At 39.4% G+C, this 22,467-nt stretch overlaps 1 protein-coding gene across 2 annotated transcripts in view; it reads right to left on the bottom strand.

Moving 5' to 3' along the window:
- WASL (Wiskott-Aldrich syndrome like) overlaps positions 1-19,888 on the bottom strand; it is an 81,467-nt gene extending 61,579 nt beyond the window's left edge. For both annotated transcript variants that reach the window (XM_027539108.1, XM_027539109.1), the window contains exon 1: positions 19,432-19,888. In XM_027539108.1, coding sequence (XP_027394909.1) covers positions 19,432-19,548 — 117 coding nt within the window. In that variant the 5' untranslated portion in view covers positions 19,549-19,888. The remainder of the gene's footprint in view (positions 1-19,431) is intronic.
- Positions 19,889-22,467: the final 2,579 nt, after the last annotated feature.

Below are 22,467 nucleotides of genomic sequence, written 5' to 3'. Positions count from 1 at the left end.
TCAATGATGAGAATTTAAAAAAATTTGTATCTTCAGATATATTTAATTAGTCATTATTGCAAAAGGGGGAATGCTCTTAAATTACAGCAACTAACAAATGCAGAGTATTTTGATGGAAAATTAAAAATTAACACCTTACCATTAAAATTCAAAGACAAATGTCACAATATCTGGTTTACAATAAAAAAAAACAAACAAACAAACTACCAAGCATGTGAAAAAGCAGAAAAATGTGATTCACAGTGAAGATAAGGATAAATCATGAAAACCTGATACAGGTGTTAGAAATTATAGACAAGGACATTAAAAGTTGCCATAACTGTATTCCATACATTAGCCAGAGCAAAGATAGAACATGTTAAATACTTAGAAACATAGAATATACTTTTAAAAATCCAAATTAAAACTCTGGAAATGAAAACTACAATATCTGAGAAGAAGTCAACATCTAAATGGTATTAATGGCAGATCAGACACTGTAGACAAGAGACTACTCATTTCACATAGCACTAGCTACTAACTCAAAGTGACAGTGAGAATGAGATGGAAAGAAACAAAAATGAGCTCTACAATACTGAATTCTACAGCAACTTCAAGCACTTTACATGTGTCTAGTTTTTTTGAAGTTTAGCTTTTCTTTGGAGGGGGGAGTGGATATTGGAGGGAAAAGCCTGAAAATTTTCTAAGCTTGGTATCGATTTATTATAAATTCACATATCCAAGAAGTTTAAGAAATCCCAACATTATAAGAAAACTATAGCAAAAGCACATTATAATCAGAGTCCTTAAAACCAGTAATAAAGAGAAAAATCTTAAAAGTAATCAGAGAAAAAAAAGATATACTGTGTACAGAAGATTAAAGAAAACGACAACAGTAGAATTCCTGTCAGCAGTAACTGCAAATCAGAAGATAATGGAGCAACATTTTATAGAAATTAAAAAAACCTATCAATGTAGAATTATGTATCCAGAGAAAACATCTTTCAAGTTCAGGGCAAAATATAGACTAAATGTTTTTCACTTCCCTGGTGGTATGAAGGATAGGAACCCAGCTGCCAATGCAAGCGTTTGATCCCTGGTCTAGGAAGATTCCACATGCATGGAGCAACTAAACCCACGCACCAGAACTATTGAAGCCCACACACTCTAGAGCCAGTGAGCTGCGACTACTGAAGCCGATTAACCTAGAGCCTGTGCTCTGCAACGAGAGAAGCCACTGCAATGAGAATCCCGACCACCACAACTACAGAGTAGCCCCCGCTCTCTGCAACTACAGAAAGCCTGGGCACAGAAACAAAGAGCACAACCAAAAGTTAAATAAATAAATAAAGATAGATGAAGAAAAATAGTAGTAAATAAAATTAAATTTAAAAATACAGATTTTTTCCAGAAACACAAAGCTGTAAGAATTTATCAGCTGTACAATAAGAGATGTTCAAGGTGGGGAAAAAAAGTAGGGGAGACAGGGAGGGAGGGACGGAGAGCAAGAGGGAAAAAATATTTGGACTTAAGAAAACTGACAGCAGAAAGAAATCTGAATCTACACAAAGGAATTAAAGACAACAGAAATGATAATAAGTGGATAAATACAAGACTCCCACCCCCCCTTACTTTCAAATCACCTTTAAAAATATTTAAATCATTAGAGCAAAATAACAATGTATCATGGAATTGAAAGGTAAAATGTATGGCAAAATATAGCACAACATCCTGAAGGGAAGAAATGGAACTGTGCAATTATATAAAGTTCTTTCAAAAGTGATAAAACATCCTTTGAACACAGACCACAGTAAGTTAAAGACATACACCGTAAGCCCTAAACACTGTAAGCCCTAAAGCAACTACAAAAACTAAAGTTACAATAAACCAAAAAGTGAGATTAAAAGAAAACTACTAACTCAATCTAAAAAAAGGCAGAAAAAAAGAGAAAATGAACAAAGAGGATGTGAGACAAACAGAAAGCAAGCAGTAAGATGGTAGAGTTTAAATCCAATCATATCAATAATGATTTAAATGTAAATGGTCTAAACATCCAAAGTAAATATTACCAGATTGGCCTTCAAAAGGAAAACCTAACTATGTGCCGCATATATGAAGCCTATTTTAAGTACACAGACACGAGAATATTAAAAATAATGCCAAAAAAGATTATAACACCAACTAAAAGAAAGCTCCAATAACAGTTGATTTCAGAAGAAATGGAGGTCATTTCATGATGATGGTCAATTCTTCAACAGGACATAACTGTTGTAATGTTTATGCTCATGATAAACAGGTTCAAAACAAATGAAGAGAAACTGATATAACTGCAAGGAGAAATTCATAACAATAATGGAAGAACTTAACAGCTTTCTCTCAAAATTGATAGAGCAAGTAGACAGAAAGTCAGTAAGGATAAAGACGTAAACTATGCTACTGATCAACTTGATATAATTAACATCTGCTGAACACTCCACCATGGCGCTAGTGGTAAAGAACCCGCCTGCCAATGCTGGAGAAGCTAAGACACACAGGTTCAATCCCTGGGCAGGGAAGATCCCCTGGGGGAGGGCATGGCAACCCACTCCAGTATTCTTACTTAGAGAATTCCATGGAGAGAGGAGCCTTGTGGGCTACAGTCCATAGGGTTGCAGAGTAAGACACAACTAAAGCAACTTAGCATGCATGCACAGCACCTAACAACAGTGAAATACATGTTATTTTCAAGTGCACGTGGAACATCAATTTAAACCATATTCTTATACATAAAAAGGATCCATATATTTTCTAACATAATGGAATTAAGTTAGAAATGAGTAGCAGAAGAATCTGGAAAATCCCTAAAACTTGAACACTAAATTGCATGCTTCTAGAAAACAGCAACAGAAAATGTGTGGGTCAAAGAAATGAAAAGAAAAATTAGAAAGTAATTTAAATTAAATGAAAATACAACATATCCAATACATGCTACTGCTAAGTCACTTCAGTCATGTCCGACTCTGTGCGACCCCAGAGATGGCAGCCCACCAGGCTCCCCCGTCCCTGGGATTCTCCAGGCAAGAACACTGGAGTGGGTTGCCATTTCCTTCTCCAATGCATGAAAGTGAAAAGTGAAAGTGAAGTCGCTCAGTCGTGTCCAACCCTCAGCGACCCCATGGACTGCAGCCCACTAGGCTCCTCCATCCATGGAATTTTCCAGGCAAGAGTACTGGAGTGGGGTGCCATTGCCTTCTCCGATCCAATATATGAGATGCCAGTAAAGCAGTGTTTACAAGATAACGTACAGTACTAAATATCCACGTTAGAAAAAGGTCTCAAATCAATAACCTGAGTAGTTATCACCTTACAAAGGAAAAGCAATTTAAATTCAATGAAAGCAAAAAAAAAAAAAAAAAAAAATCAGAACAGAAATCAATAAAAAACAAGAAAAACAGTAGAAATCAGTTAAACTAAAACCTGTTTTAAGAAAAATCAATAAAATTAACATACCTCTAGCCAGACTTAATTAAGAAAAAGAAAATCATATAATGTCTATTTATTTTCAAATAACACAGGAAAGAGAAAAGTGACTGGAGATATAAAGCAAACAAGACTAGCCATGAGTTGATACCCATTATCCTATTTTATAATTTACATATGTTTACAAGTTTCTATAATAAAGATGGTTAAAAAAAAAAGGGGGCCATGAAGTAAATTTATATGTACCTCATATAATAACAGACTCTTTGCAGGTAAAGTGCAAACATATGCATTCATACACATACCTACAAACAAAACGGAAAGGAAAGAGACATGTCAAATCCTTAAGAGCTTTCTATGGAGACTAATTATATTAGGAGATGAGAGGTATAAAAGGCTATTTTACCTTTTAATTCCATATAGTAACTGTGTGCGTGTGTTTTTTAACAATGAGTATAATTGGGATCATTTTTGTACCTAAAATTAAAAAAAAATTTTGATGGCTAGTACACTTGATGTGGGGGCTTCCCAGGTGGCTCAGTGGTAAAGAGTCTGCCTGCCAACTTAGGGGCCCACAGGGAACACAGGTTTGACCTGGGTCAGGCAGATCCCCTGGAGGGGAAATAGTGACCCACTCCAGTATTTTTGCCTGGAAAATCCCCATGGGCAGAGAAGCCTCGTGGGCTTACAGTCCATGCGGTCAAAAAAAGTCGGACACAACTGAGCGTGCCCACACACACAATATGAAAATTATATAACTATGAAAGGAAATAAGGACATTTTTTTAAAAAGACTTGCTTTCCATGGAAATCCTCACTAAGTCAATTTTTCCTATATTAATTGATAAATCCAAAGCTATTTTAAAGCAAATATTTTTTGATGGGAGATGGGGTGGGAGGTAAAGTCGTGAAAAAAGTACCAAGTACACGCACATAATCACTTTGAATGCTAGTAAGGGTATGGGAAAAACCTTCAAGCTAGGCTTCAGGAGTATATGAACCAAGAACTTCCAGATGGACAAGCTGGGTTTAGAAAACGTAGAGGAACCAGACAGAGATCAAATTGCCAACATTCACTGCTTCACAGAAAAGTCAAGGGAATTCCAGAAAAACATCTACTTCTGCTTCATTGACTACGCTAAAGCCTTTAACTGTGTGGATCACAAAACTGAAAAATTCTTAAACAGATGGGAATACCAGATTGCCTGCCTCCTAAGAAACCTGCACGCAGGTCAAGAAGCAATAGTTAGAATCAGATATGGAACAACTGACTAGTTCAAAATTAGGAAAGGCCGTGTATGTCAAAAGAAATGCAAAAAAGCAAAATGGCTGTCTGAGGAGGCCTTACAAATAACTACGAAAAGAAGAGAAGCAAAAAGCAAAGGAGAAAAGGAAAGATATACCCATTTGAATGCAGAGTTCCAAAGAATATCAAGGAGAGATAAGAAAGCCTTCCTCAGCGAGCAATGCAAAGAAACAGAGGAAAACAACAGAATGGGAAAGACTAGAGTTATCTTCAAGAAAATTATAGATACTAAGTGAACATTTCATGCAAATATGGACTCAATAAAGGATAGAAATGGTATGGATCTAACAGAAGGAGAATATATTAAGAAGAGGTGACAAACACATGAAAAGATGCTCAACATGACTATCAGAGAAATGCAAATCAAAACCACTGAGGTACCATTTCACACCAGTCAGAATGGCTGCGATCCAAAAGTCTGCAAATAATAAATGCTAGAGAGGGTGTGGAGAAAAGCGAACCCTCTTACACTGTTGGTGGGAATGCAAACTAGTACAGCCACTATGGAGAACAGTGTGGAGATTCCTTAAAAAACTGGAAATAGAACTGCCTTATGATCCAGCAATCCCACTGCTGGGCATACACACTGAGGAAACCAGAAGGGAAAGAGACACGTGTACCCCAATGTTCATCGCAGCACTGTTTATAATAGCCAGGACATGGAAGCAACCTAGATGTCCATCAGCAGATGAATGGATAAGAAAGCGGTGGTACATATACACAATGGAGTATTACTCAGCCATTAAAAAGAATACATTTGAATCAGTTCTAATGAGGTGGATGAAACTGGAGCCTATTATACAGAGTGAAGTAAGCCAGAAGGAAAAACACCAATACAGTATACTAACGCATATATACGGAATTTAGAAAGATGGTAACAATAACCCTGTGTACGAGACAGCAAAAGGGACACTGATGTATAGAACAGTCTTATGGACTCTGTGGGAGAGGGTGAGGGTGGGAAGATTTGGGAGAATGGCATTGAAACATGTAAAATATCATGTAAGAAACGAGATGCCAGTCCAGGTTCGATGCACGATACTGGATGCTTGGGGCTAGAGCACTGGGACGACCCAGAGAGATGGTATGGAGAGGGAGGAGGGAGGAGGGTTCAGGATGGGGAACACATGTATACATGTGGTGGATTCATTTTGATATTTGGCAAAACTAATACAATTATGTAAAGTTTAAAAATAAAATAAAATTAAAAAAAAAAAAGAAGAGGTGGCAAGAATACACAGAAGAACTATACAAAAAAGATCTTCACGATCCAGATAATCACGATGGTGTGATCACTCACCTAGAGCCAGGCATCCTGGAATGTGAAATCAAGTGGGCCTTAGGGAAGCATCACTAAGAACAAAGCTAGTAGAGGTGATGGAATTCCAGTTGAGCTATTTCAAATCCTGAAAGATGATGCTGTCAAAATGCTGCACTCAATATGTCAGCACATTTGGAAAACTCAGCAGTGGCCACAGGACTGGAAAAGGTCAGTTTTCATTCCAGTCCCACAGAAAGGCAATGCCAAAGAATGTTCAAACTACTGCACAATTGCACTTATCGCACACACTAGTAAAGTAATGCTCAAAATTCTCCAAGCCAGGCTTCAGCAATACGTGAACTGTGAACTTCCAGACATTCAAGCTGGTTTTAGAAGAGGCAGAGGAAACAGAGATCAAATTGCCAACATCCACTGGATGATAGAAAAAGCAAGAGAGTTCCAAAAAACATCTATTTCTGCTTTATTGACTATGCCAAAGCCTTTGACTGTGTGGATCATAATAAACTGTGGAAAATTCTGAAAGAGATGGGAATACCAGACCACCTGACCTGCCTCTTGAGAAACCTGTATGTAGGTCAGGAAGCAACAGTTCGAACTGGACATGGAACAAGAGACTGGTTTCAAATAGGAAAAGGAGTACGTCAAGGCTGTTTATTGTCACCCTGCTTATTTAACTTATATGCAGAGTACATCATGAGAAATGCTGGGCTGGAGGAAGCACAAGCTGGAATCAAGATTGCCTGGAGAAATATCAATAACCTCAGATATGCAGATGACACCACCCTTATTGCAGAAAGTGAAGAACTAAAGAGCCTCTTGATGAAAGTGAAAGAGGAGACTGAAAAAGTTGGCTTAAAGTTCAACATTCAGAAAACAAAGATCATGGCATCCGGCCCCATCACTTCATGGCAAATAGATGGGGAAACAGTGGCTGACTTTATTTTTTGGGGCCCCAAAATCACTGCAGATGGTGATTGCAGCCATGAAATTAAAAGATGCTTACTCCTGGAAGAAAGTTATGACCAACCTAGTTCAGTTCAGTTGCTCAGTCATGTCCGACTCTTTGCAACCCCATGAACTGCAGCACGCCAGGCCTCCCTGTCGATCACCAACTCCCAGAGTTCACCCAAACCCATGTCCATTGAGTCAGTGATGCCATCCAATCATCTCATCCTCTGTCGTCCCCTTCTCCTCCTGCCCTCAATCTTTCCCAGCATCAGGGTCTTTTCAAATGACCAACCTATACAGCATATGAAAAAGCAGAGACATTACTTTGTCAATAAAGGTCGTCTGGTCAAGGCTATGGTTTTTCCAATAGTCATGTATGGATGTGACAGTTGGACTATAAAGAAAGCTGAGTGCCGAAGAACTGATGCTTTTGAACTGTGGTGTTGGAGAAGACTCTTGAGAGTCCATTGGACGGCAAGGAGATCCAACCAGTCCATTCTAAAGGAGATCAGTTCTGGGTGTTCATTGGTAGGACTGATGTTGAAGCTGAAACTCCAATACTTTGGCCACCTGATGCGAAGAGCTGACTCATCTGAAAAGACTCTGATGCTGGGAAAGATTGAGGGCAGGAGGAGAAGGGGACAGCAGAGGATGAGATGGTTGGATGGCATCACCGACTCAATGGACATGGGTTTGGGTGGACTCCTCGAGTTGGTGATGGACAGGGAGGCCTGGTGTGCTGCGGTTCATGGGATTGCAAACAGTTGGACAGGACTGAGCGACTGAACTGAACTGATGCGAAGAGCTGACTCATTTGAAAAGACCCTGATGTTTGGAAAAATTGAAGGCAGGAGGAGAAGGGGACGACAGAGTATGAGATGGTTAGATGGCATCACCGACTCAATGGACATAAGTTTGGGTAAACTCCAGAAGTTGGTGATGGAGAGGGAGGCCTGGCATGCTGTGGTTCACGGAGTCGCAAAGAGTCGGACACAACTGAGCAACTGAACTGTATATGTCAAGGCTGTATATGTCACCCTGCTTATTTAACTTCTATGCAGAGTACATCATAGGAAATGCTGGATGAATAACAAGCTGGAATCCAGATTGCCAGGAGAAATATCAACCTCAGACAGCAGATGATTCTACTCTAATGGCAGAAAGTAAAGAGGAACTAAAGAGCTTCTTGATGAGGGTAAAAGAAAGTGAAAAGGCTGGCCGGAAACTCAACATTCAAACATCTAAGATCATGGCATCCGGTCCCATCACTTCATGGCAAATAGAAAAGTGGAAGCAGTGACAGATTTTATTTTCTTGGGCTCCAAAAAAACTGTAGACGGTAACTGTAACTATGAAATTAAGACGCTTGCTTCTCAGAAGGAAAGCTATCACAAACCTTAACACCATAATAAAAAGCAGAGACATTACTTTACCAACAAAGGCCCATCTAGTCAAAGCTATAGTTTTTCCAGTAGTCACATACAGATGTGAGAGTTGGACAATAAAGAAGGCTGAATGCCAAAGCATAGATGCTTTCAAACTGTGGTGCTGGAGAAGACTCTTGAGAGTTCTTTGGACTGCAGGAGATCAAACCAGTCAATCCTAAAGGAAATCAGTCCTGAATATTCATTGGAAGGACTGATGCTGAAGCTGAAGCTCCAATACATTGGCCACCTGATGCAAAGACCTGACTCACTGGAAAAGACCCTGATGCCTGGGAAGATAGAGTGCAGGAAGAGTAGAGGATGGCAGAGAATGAGATTGTTAAGATAGCATCACTGACTCAAGGGATATGAATCTGAGCAAACTCAGGGAGATAGTAAAGGACAGGGAAGCTTGTTGTGTTGCAGTTCATGGGGCTGCAAAGAATCAGAAATGACATAGTGACTGAACAACAACATAGGCACATAAAAACAGCTAGAAAATATTGACAAGGAGAGTAATGAGGGACTTGTATGCTGTGCTTAGTCGCTCAGTCTTGTCTAACTCTTTGAGTGATCCATGGACTGTAGCCCGCCAGGCTCCTCTGTCCATAGAGATTCTTCAGGCAAGAATACTGGAGTGGGTTGCCATGCCCTTCTCCAGGGGATCTTCCAATCCAGGGATCGAACCCTGGTTTCCCACAATACAGGCAGATTCTTTACCGTCTGAGTCACCAGTGAAGCCCAATGAGGGACTTAAAACTAATCAAACTGTATCATCGTTATAAAGCTATACTAACTAAAAATTCTATACACTGACAAAAAAATTAAAAAAAAAAAAAGAATGTAGAAATGGAGCTAAGTACATCTGATAATGTGGTAAATTACTGGGGTAGCATTTCAAATAGGTATGGAAAAATGAACTGCTCAATAAGTAGTGTCATGGCCATTTGTATTATAAAAATGTAATACTATGACTCTTGTTTTCCAAAGTCACTTCCAGAAAGATCAAAGATAATAGGTATAAAATAAAACAACAGATGTACTAGGACAATGTGAGTAAATACTCTCGCAATTCTGAACTAAGACAGTATTAAATAAAAACTTGATACACTTGAAAGACTATCGCATTTAACTACACAATATTAAAAACCTATGCAATGACCAAAAATATTTCTGTCAAAAAATAAAATGATGACTGCTGAAAAATATTTTAGTATAAAATTACTATTCCTAAATAGTTTTCAGGTCACTAAAAAAAAGCAAATAATTCAATAGAAAAACGGTCTATAGACAATAACAGGTAATTACAGAAGAAATATAAATGACCAACAGACTCAAAAAGATAACTTCTTCAGAAACTACAATGAGATTTTTTTTCACCAGTGAAATGGTCAAATGCAAAAAAGATTTTAAACTCTAATGTTCATGCAACTAGACAGTTTCACAATAACTGTTTTGGAAGACAATTAAGCAGTATCCATTACTATTTTTTAATGCTCATGCTCTCTGACTTCATTTCTTAGAGTTTACTCTATAGAGATACCTAGAAAGGATACACAGAAATAATATTTGAATGTTCATTACAACACTGTTTCAAAGGCAAAAACATAGAAAGTAAAAATACCCATGGTTTTGAGTTGAACTGTGTGTCTCCCTAAAAAAATACACTGATGTACTATCCCTGCTGCTGCTACTGCTGCTAAGTCACTTCAGTCGTGTCCAACTCTGTGCGACCCCACAGACGGCAGCCCACCAGGCTCCCCCGTCCCTGGGATTCTCCAGGCAAGAACACTGGAGTGGGTTGCCATTTCCTTCTCCAATGCATGAAAGTGAAAAGTGAAAGTGAAGTCGCTCAGTCGTGTCCGACCCTCAGTGACCCCATGGACTGCAGCCCACCAGGCTCCTCCGTCCATGAGATTTTCCAGGCAAGAGTACTGGAGTGAGGTGCCATTGCCTTCTCGGGTACTATCCCTAACCCCTGTTTATCTGTGAACATGACCATATATCAAGAGATTCTTTGCAGATGTAATCGAATTAAGATGAGTTAGGGCTGACACTAGTCCAATAACTGGTTTCCTTACACAAAAAGACAGAGAAACAGACAAGTAGAGAACAAAAAGAGAATCCTGTCATGATTACACAGGTAGAGACTGGAGTCATGAAAGTATAAGCCAAAGAATATAAAGAATGGTCAGCAGATGCCAGAAGCTAGGAGATGTATGGGACAGATCCTCTCTCAGGGCTGCCAAAAGGAACCAATCCTGCCAACACCTTGATTTTGGACTTCTAGCCTCTAAATATGTAAGAGATTAAATTTGTTTTTTAAGCCACACAGTTTGCGGTATCCTGTTACACTAGCCCTAGAACACTGTTACAGAGGTTAGTAAGTTATAAGGAATACATAAAATATAGGATGCAGTAATAAAAAGGATGCAACCAATATAAATGAACATGGCAATATCTGAAAGATACAAAATATAAGTGAAAAAGTTAACCTGCAGAATACCATTTTCTGGTAATTTATAAAGAAAGCATCTTTCTTCCCTTTAAACTCCTTACTGAAATTTATCCTTGTCAAATGCTGGTCAAGTCAAATATGGGCTAGACTGCCTACCTCTTTATCTTCACAGGCATTGATACCTTCACAGATCTACTTCCACTCCTAAGGCCTCGATAATAAGCATTACACAAAGGATTCCAACAGCTCTAATCTTTTCTAATTTCTACTATGGAGCCATTTCCACAAGGAGGTTCTGCTGTCATCTTGAATTCAGAGTCAACCAAATATTGCCATTATTTTCTTCACTATACTTCAAGAATATAGCTTTGGAATAGAACTAGATTTTTTTGTTGTTGTTTGTTTGGAATGGAACTAGATTTTATGGACAGTGATCCTGGACTGACTGACAGTGGCTGCATGTAGGAATACACTGAGTGAATCAGAAACCCCATCGTGACAAAGTAGGAAAAATCACTGTGAGTGATAGGTGGTATCTGCCATGAGAACTAAGGCCAAGTATTTACTCATTCTTTTTCTGTTCTAGACGTCACTACAATTCAGGTTCCTTAGCCAGGCCAGGTCTGGTCTGCTAAGATAATGAATAAGAAAATATTTAGTAAACGTTAAAGCTCAAGAATTTCCCTGGTGGCTAAGCCGTAAAGAATACACCTGCAATGTAAGAGACATGGGTTTGATGCCTGGGTTGGGAAGATCCCCTGGAGAAGGAAATGGCAACTCACTCCACTATTCTTTCCTGTGAGATCCATGGATACAGGAGCCTGGCAGGCTACGGTCCATGGGATCGCAAGAGTCAGACAAGACTTAACGACTAAACCACAACCACAAAGTGTTACTCAATTATTCTTATGAATAAGAATTTCCAGTTTTCCCCATTTCTAGATACTTCCTATCTTGACGTTGAGTCAAAATCTTTGTGACTTCTCCCTTTATATGTCCAGTTATGCGTTTGGTCGCTCAGTCGTGTCCGACTCTTTGTGGCCCCATGGACTGTAGTCCTCCAGACTCCTCTGTCCATGGAACTTCCCAGGTAAGAATACTGGAGCAGGTTGCCATTTCCTACTCCAGAGGACCTTCCTGACCCAAGGATCAACCCCGCATCTCTTCTGTCTCCTACACTGGCAGGCAGATTCGTTAGGACTGTGCCACCTAGGGAGCATGACTTCTCCCTACTTAGGGACTAAAGCTCAATCCCTAGGTCTGACATTCAAGGTCTTCTCTAAAATCTGGCTGCAATTTATCCTTCAAACTTATCATTCAGTATCTCCTCAAGCAAATACCATTCTTAATTCTAGCCAAGCCAGTCTATTCAGTATTTTCAAATACTTCCTGCAAATTTTCTACTCCACAGTTGCTCACACATTTCCCTACACTTGAACTGAATGGCTTCTTGTTCTGACATAAATTCTACAGGCCATTCAAGACATCATGCTCAAGCCCCATAAAGATGTATTAAAACTCACAGTGATATACCTACTTCTTCTAATATTCAAAACTTTACACTGGCTTGCAAAACTATCTTGATGTGCATAATTTTTGTCTTCCCTGCCTACTTAGTAAAGAACTAAGAGGTAAAGACTACATCTTCCTTGCCCTTTTCATGTATTCCAAGATACTGAGGCAAGTCCTTGATTCTTGATCACGATGATATTTTATTAATAAAAATAGAGGAAATCATTTGATTAGCTTCATGAACTGCATACAAATCAATCAGCTCCTTTACTACTATGAAATTTCTTAGGTATTTCAGTTTGGAGAGAGAATTTCACTTAAATTTATTTTGGAACCAAACAAATGACAAACAACTTCACTTCTATTTTAACACTTAAAAATACTAGATACTTTTAGCTTCTCCAAGTTTAACACAAAAGTTTTAACTTTAAAACACTTCATTGTCCTAAAGTTACTGTGTATTTGTTTGATGATAATTTTTTTAAGGCATTTTACTTTCCCAGATGTCTTCTGTATTTCTCTTTGTTTCAATTTACCTGGTCTTTAATGAGTACTCCTTTTACAGAGATAGACTTCTATAGCAATCTTCAGGTCAAGTAAAAAATAAGTTAAAAAGCAAAATCACCATGGCAGACAAACTGAGGAGCCAAGGACACTGAAAACAATTAAACTATTATAACAGACAGTCATACCAACTGAAATATGAAGTTACTCCAAACCGTTCATTGGATTCTATTTTCTAAAGAGAACTTTCTTAGATCCACCTCCTCCACATTACACCAGTTATTTGGTCTCTTAAAAAAAAAAAATTCATAAATTCCTTTATAACACATCGTAAAGTGAAACTGGTGTTTTCTAATAATTTTACTCTCTTATATTAACACTATAATGATGTAATCCTCTTTACTTCCAAGAATACTGATGTAGATACAATAAATAAAAACAATACATTTTTGTTACACTACGTTTATGAATACAGTCAAATATTCCAAACATTTTCTAATTAGTAAACAACATTTAACACTTAAAAAATAGCAGATCATTCAGTCACATGGCAGTAAGAATTTTATTTATGTTAGCAATATATATTAGTCTGGACAAGACTGTATGAACTTGTTTTGTTTCCAGAATCTTTACAGTGATATTAATAATGCTGAGTTCTAAACTGTTAGATCAAAGCTATGACTCTCAGAATATTTACAACGAAACTGAACTCTTACCTGCTCTTATAAACCTCAAGTCTTAGTCTCCCTAAAATAACCAAGTCGGTTCACTATAACTATTGAGTTTAACACTTAAAAACTAAAAACTGAAAGAAAAAGCAAATTATTTTTAACCTTATATAATAAGCAATAAAGGGTAATATCAAACTATCATATCACTAATACAGTGTCACGTAAGAAATAAGGTTCTAGATGGAATTGGTGAACGAAATATTGGACTTGGTAACTCCATCTTAATTAAAAGGCATACTTATAGTAATATAAAAATGCCTTGTAATAAAAATAAATAATAATAATAATAATTCAAAGTTAAGAGCTGATTATTCCATTACTAATGCTGTTTAATTCTGTTAACCCTGGTCTTTCTGAGGTAAGATGCCTATTAAATTGTGATGCTAAAGAAAAAGTGAGTTAGAAATGGGAATCTGCAATGAAATGGTTTTAGATGATCTACCTTGCACTTAGATAATCAATCTTGCACTTAGATATATATTATCTTTGTCTCCACTGTGCAAAACAGAAATATGCCAAGGTTAACAGAAGAGCTGATCTTTCTCTGCTAGAGTCCCTGGCAACTAGAATATTTAGAGTGGTAGAACATTAAAGGTGGAAAGACTGTGGTGTGTTCTGTCCAACCACTCAGTTTCAGATCAGGAAAGTGGTCAGGAAAGTTAGGAAGGTGGAGATTTTTGTTCACATTCATAATTAATCAGTGGCAGAGCATGGACAAAAACCCAGGAACTCCTCTTATACAAGTATCCCCTCTTCCCTTTCCGGTCAGCAACCAGAAGGGCTAAGGTTACCCAGAAATTCCTCAAATAGATTTGTTCCAGCTGCTGCTTAACTCTTATTTACATACTCTATAATGTATTGACTTTCAGCCAAAATGTTAGAATTAACTTACCTAAATCAAAACAAATGTAATATACAGTTAAAGATTTTACTTTAAAACCTCCCTGCCAGTAACAAGAAATCTAAACCAAGCAGTCAACAGTATTAATGACAACATTCTTTCACATGCTTCTCTAAACTCCCAAAACACTTTATAAGCAGCAGGCATTCTAACTGCTTTACACACATCACTGTACTATTCTCTGAAATTGTTGGCTAAGTTCATTTTACAAATATAGACACTAAGGCTTATACTTGTGAAGAAGTCTGCCTATACTACAGACCTAAGAATAATAAGAAACAGGATAGACAAACCCTGATCTGCTGGATTCTTCTAAATTTCCTGTGCTTACAGCCTATCCTGTATGAAATTCACTTTTGTATGTACCTTTTTTCCTCTTCACTAGCTTAGGTTGTCTTCCTGTCTTTGTCTCTTCCAAATCCAAATCCCATGAATTTTAACCTTTTCCCTCCTAACATAAAACTCAAGGTGAAACATATTCCCAAAACTAACTTCCCTCCGGGACTGCCTCAATTTAGGCCTTCATCAAGACAATGATCTCTCTAGGCACCTCTCCCTCTAAACCTATGTAAGAATTTAGAACAGAAACAAAGTTAACTGTTGGACAGCTACTGCTACCAACCATATTAGTTAAGCAGAAGAATTAAACCGCTTTATTCTCCTAATAAATGAAGAACAAAGTCCAGATACCATGCGCATTAGAAACTGAAGGTTTTAACAACCTGATCAAGCAATGAGAAAAGCTGAATGAACTAAGGAGTATACAAGCTAACTATTTTAATTTTGCAATCAAGAAGTATGCAGTGATCTATATGCTGGTTATTATCAAAATTATATAAGACTGTAGATGTAAAGTCTAATCTCACAGAATTACACACAGGGTGAGAAAAAAAATACACAAAAATTAAAAGACAATAATAAGCAAGTTAAAACAAGTGCTAAGGAACTAAAAATAAATAAATAAACATTAAAATTAGTTAATTAAAATGTCTTCTTAAATATCACTAAAAAACAAACCAAGTGAATATGCAGGGAATGGTAGCAGTCAATAATATTTCTAACCCCAATCCAAATGGGAGATGATTGCTGAGAGATAGTATAGATTTTGTTTTTTCCCCAATTCTTAATATTATCCTTGAATAAGGAACATATATACATGTTTACCTCTTCTTGGCAAGAGGGCTATACTCTTTATAGAAAATAATTAATCACATGACATAAAAGGCAAAAGAACAAAACAAGATTTAATGATCTTGTGTTTAACCCTTAATTGTTCTAAGAAAATACTAACAGCTATGAACTGCACTAGAACTATTAACTTTATGTAAAAGTATATTAACATATATTTATATATGGCTTTAAATGAAACCTCAGCTTTCTCAAAATCTATTTGTAAAAACTGTGGTAAAACTATAGATTTACTGAAGATTCACATCCTCCATGAAAACAATCACCAACTTAGAGTTTCACTAACATCTAGGCATATTTACACATAGTGACACATGCATGTTTCTACATACTTTTTCTGCCAATTGTTTTATACGTGCCTCTTCCCCAGTTTCCTTCTCTCATGCCCTCTAAGGGGGATGAAATTCTATTGGAGTCTTTTTGTCCTTGATCCCACCAGCACTGGTTTAATTCATACCCTCATCATATTTCATGGAGCTTATTGTAAACATGTATCTGACCTCCTTTGCCTCCAATCCTTCTATAGTGACTCCACCTTCCTCCTCAAACTTTAAAAGTCAATCTGATCTTGTGGTATACCACTAATCAGTGCAATACTTCCTCAACTACATCTCTCTTACATCCACATCTATGAAATATGCATTGTTATTTTAAGGGGATAGAGAAGTGGCATCCTGAAAGAGCTCAACTTTAATAAATCACAGAATATGGGCCAAAAATGGAGGGAAAACCTATTAACATTTCCAACATGCTTCAGGATCACCCTATTAGAAAACTGTGAATTTCAGCAATGATTCTCAAACTGTGATGTAACTTAGTCTCTATTAAGCTTGCTAAAAACAGAAATGCCAAAGTTCCACCTCAGACCAACGAATCTGAATATTATCTAGGAATCTGACCTAGCCATACACATTTGTAATAATCTCCCAATGATTCCAACACACATGTAAACCTGAGAACCCCTCTTGCTCCATAACATATTATCTGTAGGTCCCCTGACTTTCCCAAGCTGTTTCATACTTCTCACAACTTGGGAGGAACAGCTGACCCTCTGAATTTCTAGATATGAAGGACTGACTGACAGGGACTTGAGCATTCAATGACGACTATACTTTCTAGACTTAAATATTCAAGTACTGACCATTCTAAAATGCTTTTACTCATCCTCTCTTGTGATCACCTAAACCTTTATAAAAATAACAACATCCACACATTTATGGACAGTCCTTCTGATACACACAACCACCCAATGAGATGTATCCCTATTCTAGAAATGAGAAAACCAATTCTAGGACAGGGGGCTTAAGAAACTTATCCAAATTGACACTATGAATTTAAACCCCGGACTGCTGATTACAAACCCAGGATATTTTCCATTGTAACATGCAGTGTCTTACCAGTCACTGTGAAGTACTGATGTACTTAGCAGTTTACACATTAGTTTCTTTATCTAGATTCAGTAAGCTCCCTGAGGGGACACATCAACTCTGATTTTGACCTCAACAATTAGCTACTCAATACTAATTTGCTGAGTGAAAGAAGGAATGAAACTCGTGAGAGCTAGGACTGTAACTACTCCAGCTTCATTTTCTTGAAAATTCTTAGAGCTCTGATTGCACTTCTTGCTTAACAAATTTGGTCTGACCTGTATATCTCACTGCGTGATTTTTTTTTTTTTTTAATGAGACAAAATATTTCAGTAATGTACAAAATACTGCAAGGTCAGCAAAGCGGGGGTGGGGGTGGGGGGGGGACTATTTCAGAAATTAAGATCTCATTCTTTACTGTCTAATAATGGGAGACTTCAAATATTAATCTTTGCAGCCATTTCATTCAACAAGAGCAGGTAACTCCAACAGTGTGGTTCTAAATGACAGAAATCCATTCTTTATCTATCACTGTATTCTTACACGTCTGTCATTTCTTTTGACACCAGTGAACATTATAGGAAATGCAGAGCAATTAGTCAGTATGCTTGTGTATAAATGTAATGTCCCTCCCTGCCTAATGTGTCTGGTATGTAACACATAGTACAACTACTTCCTTTTCTGAGACAGATTATATAACATAAGTAGTATACCAGAAAACTTTTTTAAAAAACTTTTCATTTGCAGATAATGTCACCTTCAAATTGCTGGAGATTTTCCTAAGTTGAAAATATGCACAAATTAGGGCTGCTTTAAGAATCTTACACTTTAATTGTATCAGCTTCCAGTGGAAAAATAAAAGTGATTATTCCTTTAACACCACTTTTAAATAGATAACAAGAAAAAAACTTCTAAAACAACATGATGTAGTGGAAAGTACAACACAACAGGCATCAGGAGTCCTGCTTTTCTAGTTTTGGCTACATTACTAAATTGCTGTGAGACAGAGGGCTCACCGGCTCAGTTATTTTGTTTGTTTAAAAAGTGTGTGGGGAGAGTGAAGAGGGGGCTTGACTGTCTTCACAGCTGTTTTCCCAAATCCTGATTTTAAGCCACCTCCCTCACTTTATTCTAATCAGGTTGAAACACATCTGCAAAAAAGTAATGATTCAATCTCCTACCAGGTGGAACAGGATACAAAGGGTAAACTCCTAGAAAGTTAACAATTAATCTAGTAACTTCCCAGAACTTGTCTAATCCTAACTTCTTAAACAAGCAGGTGCAGTCTGGGTGACACATTTAACATTAGGAAGGAAAACTGTAAAAGGTACAGCTCTGTTGACATTTCCCTCGGTGGTTCCGGGGTGCCAGTGGCACAGACTCTGAGGTGTTAACCAGTAAAGTGGGGAGAAAGGGACCCGAAAAGCGTTTCAACAGTCTCAACCACAGCTCAACTCAGCCACCCCAATAAGATGCAGGCTGACAAGGCCTACCCCACAGAGCACAACCTCCCCACCCCCAGAAGCGCCAGCAGCCAATGTAATGAATGCTTCCGTCAACAACACATTCCCCTTCCCACAGCAGAGCTGCTGGCTCCAACCGGCCATCTGGAGTTGGAACAGGCCGCACAGCACCGACCTAAGACCCATTCTCAGATCCCAAAAGGCCAAGAACTACTGGAGATCGCGGTTCCCCTGAGCTTGGTTCTGGGAGAGCAGCATCTCCCATCAATGCAAACAAACAACAACAAAAACAGTGGAGAGGAGAGAGAAACCAGGCCTGAGCGAGACTGCTGGAGAAATAAACCTCGTTTCTCTGCAGTGGGGAGCAGTAGCACTACATGCCCTCGGTTCTAAACCGATGCACTCGACTTCATTCTTTCCTGAGATCCTCAAGGGAGAATAAAAGACCTTACGGCCCGATTCATTCATATCTAGGTTTCGGTCCCCGACCCACCCACTCCTGAAACCGTTGGCATTGTGAAGGAAAGTACCCCCACATCGGGGTCGGAGGAGAAGCGAGAGACAGTCCAGGAGCCCAGTCACTACGACCAAGCAGCTCCTGTAAAAAGATCCCCGCGAGGCCTGACAGCAAAGTCTGAACAAGCAGCAGAGGCACGGAACCGGGACCAAGCGAGCAGGGCTCCAGGACAGGCTGAGGACCTGACACTTCCCTGCTCCCCGGGCAGGTCCTAGAGGCGGCCTCCGGCCCGCACTGCCCGCACCCAGGGAGCCGGGTCAGAGAGAGGCCTGGCCGGCAGTCCGACCCTCCCCGCGCCGCTCCCGCCTCCTTCCCCGCTCCCACTTCCCGGCGCTCCCTCCCGAGCCCCGGAGGCTAAGGTCGGGGGCGGCGATGCGGGTCTCAGCCACTGACCACACATTTCTTGCCGAGGAAGGTGAAGAGGGACTCGTTCTCCTGCGGGGTGAGCAGCAGGGACCCCACGTTGGTGACCCTCCGCGGCGGCGGCGGCTGCTGCTGGCCGGAGCTCATGGTTTCGCCGGCGGGGTAGGGAGGCCAGGGCCGTCTCCTCCGGCGAGTGGGCGAGCGCTCGTTCCCCTTCTGGGTGACAGGGGCGGGAGGAGGGGAATCAGAGGCGTAGCATCTCGCAGCTCCTCCGGCGCAGGGAGGAGGCCACGGAAGGAGGAGCCGACGGCGGGCCGCTGTGAGAAAGGGAAGCTCCCCGTTCCCGCCGGGGTAGGCTCTGGCCGGATGGTCGTTGTCCTCGCACTCCGGCGACTGCGCTAAACTCCCAACTCCTCCCCCAACCTTCCTTCGGCGGCAGTGGCGGCGGCGGCGGCAACGGCCTCACAATCCAACATGGCAGCGGGGTACGGGCGAGACCACAGGACGCGAGACGCGGGGGAGCGCGCCGGAAACGCGCGGCTGCGGGCCGGCCCCGGGAGGAACCCCACCTCCCCACGCCGCGCCTGGCTTCGCCTACCCGGCCCGAGGCCACGCCCACTTCCGGCTGAGGCGCGGGCTACGAGCGCCCTGCGGTCTGACGCGGGGCCGTGGGTCCGTCGCAGCCTTTGGCGTCCGAACTCGTTCCTCGGATAGTCTTCTTCTACAGAGGTTTGAAGAGAGGAGGTGGCTCGTCTCCGCCACCGAGGTGTCATCCCTTCTTCTGAGACGCACACCTTTGCGGAGCATCAGTGCAGACCCAGGTCTCCGTCCCCGAAATAGCTTTTTTCTGAGGCGCGACTGCCAGATTTTCTAGCTCCTGTCAGAAAGTTCTGGAAGTTGCAGACGGAAAATGGGAGAAGGGACGCCCTTCCCTGTGTTCCTCGCCAGGTCGCTCAGAGCCGCAGGTGCCTGCGGTTTCTCAGACTTTGTCCCAACTTCAACAGTGGAAATGGATGAATAGGCCTCTGCCAGGATTGTGGAAGAGACCTTGTTGATGGACGTTCCTAAAAAGCAAAGGCACTTAGAAAAGGTTTCTACTGCCCGCTGCTATTTCTCAAAAGGATAAATGTATTTGTAACGTTGCAGTTCAGGTTCGTTTCTCTATGGGTCCTCCACACACTTCCCCTGATGTTTTACGAATTGAAAAATACTTCTTTTTTCCCTCCTCATGTTGTTCTTTCTCTCAAACACCAAAGGCCTTGTTTTCTCTTTATCCAAAGCGAATGTACCCATTTAGAGATGTCACTCAGAAAAATACATCTAAATCCTTAGAAGTAAATCCCAGGAATCTTTTAAAAATTTATATTCAATATTGGAAACTACCTAGGGTAACTCCCTTTGTTCAGTAGGTTAAACACTAGACAGCTGTCTTAAAACGAAGTTTGGTAATATGGAGATGATAAATAAACACTGTTCTGAATTATAGAATAAGCATCTCCACTTTAAACAAATTAGCATTTATTGCATAATCGTTACTTACCATCATGTTTGCTTATTATTAAACAGCGTATGTTAAACTCAAGACATCTATCCTTTGACAAATGAAAGTTGATAAAACTATTTGATTTTAATATTTCTGAAAGCTCCCAATACAAATCTTGGGTGTACTAAACAGATTGTTAAGCCATTATAAATACTCTTTAAAAATATTATTAGAAAATTAAAATGAAGGCTGCCTTAATGAAATTAACTGAATGGAAATAAATCTAAAAGGAAAATGTAATCATAGTTCTATGAGTCCTCACATAAAATATGGATATGTCAAAGTTACCTTGGTTTACAGTGTTAGGGAAAAAAGTGATTTCGAGAAAGCAGGCAGACTTTTCGTAAAATAATTAGGTTTGGAAATTCAGAAATATAAACAAGGAGTTGCCGTTGAACTTAACTAACAAACTTAGAAGCTGAATCAGTTTGTCTCGTATCAAAAGTGAGATTCCTATAATTTAAAGCCGCAGTGACAGTGGAAAGCATTATAAATTACTGAGAAGTATAGATTAGAGCCCTAATATTTTCAAACCTATGAACCAGGATAGTAACAAAAGTATAGGCTTCAGATAGTCCTAAATTGGAGTTCTTGTGCAGCCATTATAGCTTTATGGACTTTGGCCAAGTTGCTGTTCTGAGTTTGTTTCCTCATCCATAAAGTGAAAATAATTTTTATTTAATAAAGGTGTAGGATAAACATAATTAAACCTACTTCTGAGTTATGAAATTTACCAACATAGCATGTGTAAAGAACCTGGTAGAGAGTGGTTAGTCGAATACTATTTGTCCTCTCATTGATCATCGTTGCCTGTGGTCTGCTCTGCCTTCCCTTAGCTAAGGGAACTAGCATTGAGTTGAAGTGTGTATTTTTACCTTTGTTGTATCTAGGCCTAATGCTTGGAAAACCGCCCTTCATATTTGGGACTCTGTATAATTCTTCAAATACATAGTAGTGAATTTGGGACGTAATTTCTTTGTGAGCATAATTTCTAGTTAGGCTATATATTGTGCCACATAGGTTATGTATGTCCCAATAAGCTGAAATTATAAAACTGTAAAAATCGATAAATCTAGAGACAGGATCATATTAGTTTCTAAATAATAAAAACTGAAGGATAAAAATTTTTATGCCTGCCTACCAGCTTCTAAAACTTGTAGATTATCAACCTTTTGAATATGGGAGAAAGAGATGTAGAAAAGGACTGTGAAAAGAGAAGATACAGGAGAGAATAGATGATTCCACAGTAGCTATAAGCTGTGGAATCTATCCCATGGTGGGAACTGTGGGCTCCGATCTTTTCACAATCTCCTTAGCCTAGACTATGTTTTAATTTTTTTTTTTCCCTTTCAGAACATTTTCGACGTCTTATTTCTAAATGTAATTTTCTGACTACTTGCCCTTTTTTTCTTTAGAAATGAGAATGGTAAATTATAATGACCATAGGCTTTTGTCTGAAGCCCAAAACATTTCTTTAGCTTTTCCTCCAAATTATAAGTATGTTTTGTCCACAAAATTGCAAT

Source organism: Bos indicus x Bos taurus, chromosome 4, assembly GCF_003369695.1.
Source record: "Bos indicus x Bos taurus breed Angus x Brahman F1 hybrid chromosome 4, Bos_hybrid_MaternalHap_v2.0, whole genome shotgun sequence".
NCBI lineage: Eukaryota > Metazoa > Chordata > Mammalia > Artiodactyla > Bovidae > Bos > Bos indicus x Bos taurus.
Note: the sequence above shows the minus strand (reverse complement) of the source record. Positions and strands in the feature narration are given on the sequence as shown.